The following is a 6,031-nucleotide window of genomic DNA, read 5'->3' on the forward strand; positions in this document are numbered from 1 at the left end:
GGGACGGAGGGAGGCGGGACCGAGGCCCGCGGAACGCCCGGGAGAGGGCTGACTACGCGGCCAAGATCCCGGGGGTCGGCCCGCGGGGACCGCACGGCTCGCCCAGCCGCCGAGGGGCGCGGCAGCCTCGCGAGCCGCCGGGATGCCCCAGCCAACTCGCGGGGCGCGCCCCGGGGCCCCCGCAATTATTTAAGGGGGCTGCCTCCCCCCGTCCCAAGCCCGGGGGGCCGGCGGCGTTTCCGGACGAGCGGAAGCGAAGCGAACCGCGACAGCCGCTCGCGCACCGCACTCTTCCCCGGGCTGCCCGTCTGTCGGTCGGGCCCGGGGTGCCGTTCGTGTGTCCCGCGCGGGGCCGCCTCCTCTGCCCGGGACCGTTCGCAGCCAATTAGGCGCGCGCGCTAACGAGGGCGGCGGAGCCCGCGGCCGCCGGCGGGCGCACGTGTGTGCGGCGAGTGGGCGCGTGGGCACCGCCGGCGGGGCCGCCATAAAGGAGCCGGCCCGGAGCGGCGGGCGCCTGAGGCGGCGGCGGAGGCGGCCGCAGCAGCACCGGCCGAGCGCGGGGCGGCGCGGGGCGCGAGCCGAGCCGCGGCCGCCGGCGCAGGACCGAGCGGCGGCGCCCGGGCCGCCGGGGATGGGAGCCCAGTAGCCGGAGGGGCCCGAGCGGCCGACGCGCCGGAGGCCGGCATGAGCGCGAGCGGCCCGGCAGCTCCCGGGGACGGCCCCGCGCTGCCGCCGCCGCCGCCAGCCCCAGGCCCAGGGCCCGCACCGCCTGCGCCCGCCGCCGCCCGGGACGCCATGGACGGGCGCGCGGAGATGCCTGCCTTCCCGCGGGCCGGAGCCCCGCCGCTCGCCGCCAGCGACACGGTGCCCGCGGCGCCCGAGGGGGCTGGGGCGGCCCGGCCCGGCCCGCCGCCGCGCCCCACCTCCTTCTCCGTGTTGGACATACTGGACCCCAACAAGTTCAACAGCAGAAGACGCCGCTGTGTGCTGCTGGGTCCCGTGGCGCCCGCTGCCTGCGCCCCGTGTGCCCCGGCCCCCGCCGCCCCGGGACGCCCGCCGCGCTCGGAGGAGCTGGAGCGCCGCGCCCTCGTCGCCGCCGGAGCTGGAGCCGGGACCGGAGCTGAGCCGCCGCGTGAGTAGGACAGGGCCGGCGCCGGATCTCCAGGGCAGGGGCACAGGCCGCGGCTACGCGTTCGCGCTCCCGGGACCCCCTCGGCGAACCTGGCCGGCCCGGCGACAAGCTCCGTGGGAAAGTTCGCAGCGCGCGGGGCCCGCACCAGCTCGCCCGCCGCCTGCGTCCGACCCGGACTCCGGGCCCGCACCGCCCGGTGCCTCCCAGATGGCTCCCCGGGCCGGCGCAGGGCTGCGGGCCGCACGGCCGGCGCAGGTTTGGCCACTGCGCGCCCTGGGCATGGCGGGCTCGCGCGCTGTGACCTCCCCACTCCCGCCGCAGCCTCCCGAGGCCCCCGCCCTCCATTCATTTTTTTCCTTTTTTTTTTTCTTTCTTTCTCTCTCTTTTTTGGGGGGACAAATCAGACTAATTGTGACAAAACGCTGGTTATCTCTGGAAAAACAATTAAATCCCTTCGATTACAGTTAAGGGGAAATGTGCTTAGCGGCGGAAAGCAACCGCTAATGGGGCGGCCCGAGCCCGGCCCGGTCGATATCCTATTACGGCTGCATGCATATCTCTTTCAAGCACCTTGCAAACTCCCCCCGAACATCTAAATTATAGGGTCAAAATTCGGATAATTACTCGATTAAAACCTATTACACTTATTAGGGGCTGCTATTGATCGAGAATTGCATTCGACCGGCTCCTGATTGCTTTCGGTGCCCCCTCCCCTGGCCCCTCCTCCAGCCAACTTCCCGGGCCCTCTGCCTGGCAGAAAGAGGCGCACAGGGCATGCAGGGCTGGGGGCCCTTTCCAGGAGAGGGGCCTCCAGTTTGGGGCACCCTCAGAGCTGGACTGATATGAAGGAGGAACAACCCAGGCGGACTGGAGGGGGCCCTTCAGGCTTCCCCCCTGGCAAGGTTCTGGGAGTTTCCACATAGAGCCTCCACTCAAATGGGGAAAGGTCAGAAGGAAGGCCCAGTTTCTCAGGTTCAGGGAGGGAGTGGCTAGGCCCCCCTTCCTCAGTCCAGCCCTGGACAGAACAGGAGCAAAGTACTCTCGGGTTCATCTTGGCACAGTCTCTGCTTGCAGTGAGGGGTACGTGGAGGCCTGGAGGCCCGCCTCCAGCAGCCTCTGTGGTCGCCCTGGAGGTGTCTCCCAGGACTGCATTTGTCCTTTATTCTCCAATTCTCGGTGCCGCCCTCACGGGGCCTGGTGCCCGACGACGAGACACAGTGCTGGGGGCTTGTCCTGGCTTCTTTCCTGGTTGTACGACCACCTGTGGAAGCCGGGGCTGCATAGAAACCCCCCTGCCCCATGTCAGGCTGCCATCAGGTCAGACGCTGTCCTCCAAATTTCTGAGATTCGGATTGCAGCCACCTTGCCGGCCTCTGCCTGGAGCATCCGGGGCTGCTGCTTAGACAGACCGAGCGGGAACTCCATCCCGGGGATCTCAGCGCTGCCCTGGACCCCCACCACCCAGGCCGGGATTTCCCGGTCAGGCCCAGTCCAGGCCCGCTGGGGCCTCAGCCCAGGGGCCAAGTTCTAGGCCCTAAGGCTCGAGGTAGGGATGGATCCAGGGCAGCGTTTTCGGTACCCCGAAATCGCCTCTGGTAGCGGGCTCCAACCTCACCCCAGGCCTCTGCTCCGGCCCACTCTTAAACGCTCAGTAATTGGCTGGCCCAGAGCCTTGCGGTAACTGGAGGGTAATATACGCCGAAATAAATTAAATGGCCGTTAACTAGTTTGTACATTACACAAAATGAGTTTAATTAAGTTTGTATCTGTCCCGCGGATCGATGGGATCCTTCCCCCTCGCCTAAGCCCGGCAGTCCGGTCTGCCCCGCTCAGGCAAAGGCGCAGACCTGGGAGACGGCGGGAAGAGGAGCCGCGAGAGAGGAAGGGTGCGGGGGGTGGGTGGCGCGGGAGGTGGGAGGGAGCGGGCAGGGAAACGAGAGCGCCCGGGGCCTTGGAGGCGGCAGAAAAGAAACGGAAACGGGCGAGGGGGCTCGACCCGGGGCGCGGGACGGCGGGGACGAGCGCGGAAGGGAGCGCGCCGGTCCTAACTGTCCTGTCCTCCCGCCCTGCCCGGCCCACAGACGCCGGCGACCCCTGCAAGGCGGACGAGGCAGAGGCCAACGGCTACAGCAGCGGCGGCGGCCGCAGCCCGAGCGCAGACAGCGGGGACGAGGCGCCCGACGACGACGACGACGATGAGGACGAGGCGGCGGGGACGGTGCGCGGCGCGGAGGCGCGGGGAGGCGGCGGCGGCCTCGGGGCCCGCGGGTCGGGCTGCCAGGGAGAGGCCGAGGCGCCCTCAGGCGCCGTCGACGAGGCCGCGGCCCCGGGTCCCCGCGGGACCTCGCCCGGAGTCCCGGGCCCGCAGGGAGCCGCGGCGGCGGCGGCGCCTGGGGGCGCAGGGACGGCCTCGCAGGGAGCGGCGGCGGCGGCCGCGAAGCCCAAGCGGAAGCGCACGGGCTCCGACTCCAAGTCCGGGAAGCCGCGGCGCGCGCGCACCGCCTTCACCTACGAGCAGCTCGTGGCGCTGGAGAACAAGTTCAAGGCGACGCGCTACCTGTCGGTGTGCGAGCGCCTCAACCTGGCGCTGTCGCTGAGCCTCACCGAGACGCAGGTGAAGATCTGGTTCCAGAACCGCCGCACCAAGTGGAAGAAGCAGAACCCGGGCGCCGACACCAGCGCGCCGACCGGTGGCGGCGGCGGCGCGGGCCCGGGCCCGGGCCCGGGCGCGGGGCTGCCCGGCGGCCTCAGCCCGCTCAGCCCGTCGCCGCCCATGGGCGCGCCGCTCGCCATGCACGGCCCGGCGGGGTACCCAGCGCATGGCCCCGGCGGCCTGGTGTGCGCCGCGCAGCTGCCCTTCCTGTCGAGCCCGGCGGTGCTCTCGCCCTTCGTGCTGGGCTCGCAGACCTATGGCGCGCCCGCCTTCTACGCGCCGCACCTCTGAGCGCCGCCATGGGACCGACAGGGCGGCCCGAGGACCCGAGGGCGCCCGCAGGCCGGCTTTTTGGCAAGGCCGCGGTCGCTGACTCTGTATATAGCCGATTGCTATAGAAGAGTTTTAAATTTATAAACGACTGTCCGCGTGCGTCGGGGCTGAGCTCGGTCCGCTCGGAAGCACTTTGCCGAACTCTACCCAATCAATAAACCGAAGGAGGCCCGCGTCCCTCAAGCTGCTCGCTGCCCTTCGGCGGGGACTTGGGCGCGACCCAGGCGCCCCGCGCGGGCCGTGGGCCCCCGTTTACCCGCCGGCCCGGGTTCCCGTGGCCAGGCTCGCGCGTCCTGCGCCCCGAGTTCCCCCCCCCCCCCATCCCGTGCTTGCGACCTTCGCTGCGGAGCCTCCAGCCCCAGAGAACCAGTTCCCCTGCCTTCCCTACTCTTTCCGTCCCCCAAGCCTCGGGACCTCCTCTTCCCCTCCCCCCGCGGGGGGCGCCTCGGGGTGAGGAAAGGCCGAGGCTGGCGGGCCGCGGCAGGGATCGGGTCTGTCCCGGCCCTGTGCTCCTGCCTCGCTGCGCCTCGGCCCCGCCAGTCCTGAGCGCCAGGCCTGCCGAAGTGGCAGGGGCGTCTGCAGCTTTCTGGGGAGCCGCCTGAGCCCAGCCCGCGGGGTCCCGTGTAGCCGCGCCTCTCCGCCCGCAGCCCGGCGCCGCGTCCCCACTTGCCGGCTCCTGGAGCGCGCGGGGTGGGGATGCAGGCGGCTGTGAGAACCGAGGCTCCGGGATGCGGGCGCTGCTGCGCAGCGATGGGGGTCCCCTCCGCCGGCACTCAGGTGGGCTCCCACGGTCGCTGGACACCGAGTGGCGGGGCCATGTGCCTGCCCAGCCCCGCGGCTGCTCCATGGCTGAGCCCTGCGCCCGCGGGCGGACATCCCTCTCCGTGAGCAACTCCCGTGTTCTCAGAGGGACTCTTCCCCGTGCTGGTCACCGACCACGGGGCCAGAGCTGGGGCAGAGGCTGGGGTCGTGGAGCAGGATGACCCTTCGGCCAGTGGGTGACAGCCACCCCCAGCCGGTGGGAGTGGAGGAGGGCGCCCGGCGTTGCCCTCGCGGTCTCCAGTGGGCAGAGAGAGGGTGGAGGAAGGGCGGGGGTTGGGGCGGGGCGGCTGGACCGCCCCGCCCGGCGCTGCAGCCCCCACCCTGGCCTCAGGCCTCCCTCCTCACCCGCAGCACCGCCCCTCACCCCGGGCGCCCCACCTGCTCAGGGCCGGTGCTGCGGAAATTCTGCAGTAACCCCCTGGCTGGCGGTCAGCACCGAAGGGCTCCTCCACCCACCCAACCTGCAGGCAGCTGGGAGGCCCGAATCTCAGGACGCGTGGGTGCGGGAGTGTGAGCGCCCCCGGTCCCACCGCCGAGGCCTGGCTTCCGGAGGGCGCAGGCAGTGGACAGTGGGGCCCCGAAGGCTCTCGGTTTCAAGCTTCCTGGGTGACTGTGCGCTTATCCCAAGCAGGGTCCCGGGGCTGCCTAGCAAGAAGCCGCAGCCTGTGCTTCCGGCGCAGGGCACCCCCTCAGGACTGCGGAGGAGGGGCCAGATCGATCATCCCCTGGGGACCCCCTGCCCGCCTCCCCGACGCCCACCTTGGGGAACCGAGGGCAGGAAGGAGGAGTTTCATGCACAAGGGGCAGCGGCTCTGGCCTCCCTCTCCCCACCCCACCTGCCACCCACACAAGGTCACTTGGACACGTGGCGGTCACACCTCTGGACCCCCCAGTGTCACCAGCCCTAGCTCAGGATGCAGGGAGGTTAGACGCTGTGAGGCAGGGAAGCGATCCCGCCCCCCTCCCCACTCCGCTCCTCCTTGGGGGCCCCAGACTTAGTCCCAAGCTGGTCCCACGGCCATGCCACTCTGGGCACCTGGGCAGGCCCTGCTGCGCAAGTTGCGGGGGGGCTCCCTGTCACTCTCTGGGCC

At 71.0% G+C, this 6,031-nt stretch overlaps 1 protein-coding gene across 1 annotated transcript; it reads left to right on the forward strand.

Annotated features, from left to right (window-relative positions):
* Positions 1 to 684: 684 nt before the first annotated feature.
* NKX1-1 (NK1 homeobox 1) lies at positions 685 to 4,301 on the forward strand. The gene is made up of 2 exons (XM_055589308.1): positions 685 to 1,132; positions 3,214 to 4,301. Exons 1-2 carry the CDS (start codon positions 685 to 687, stop codon positions 4,074 to 4,076), a joined length of 1,311 nt encoding a protein of 436 aa, XP_055445283.1. The 3' UTR covers positions 4,077 to 4,301.
* The last annotated feature ends 1,730 nt before the right edge of the window (positions 4,302 to 6,031 follow it).

The sequence above is a fragment of the Bubalus kerabau genome, chromosome 7 (genome assembly GCF_029407905.1).
Source record: "Bubalus kerabau isolate K-KA32 ecotype Philippines breed swamp buffalo chromosome 7, PCC_UOA_SB_1v2, whole genome shotgun sequence".
Classification (NCBI taxonomy): domain Eukaryota; kingdom Metazoa; phylum Chordata; class Mammalia; order Artiodactyla; family Bovidae; genus Bubalus; species Bubalus kerabau.

What these genes read in the sequence shown, in the direction of transcription:
- NKX1-1 (XM_055589308.1), top strand. Translation starts at nt 685, where the DNA reads ATGAGCGCGAGCGGCCCGGCAGCTCCCGGGGACGGCCCCGCGCTGCCG. An exon ending in GACCGGAGCTGAGCCGCCGC is followed by an intron (nt 1,133 to 3,213) that starts GTGAGTAGGACA and finishes CCCGGCCCACAG; the next exon opens with ACGCCGGCGACCCCTGCAAG.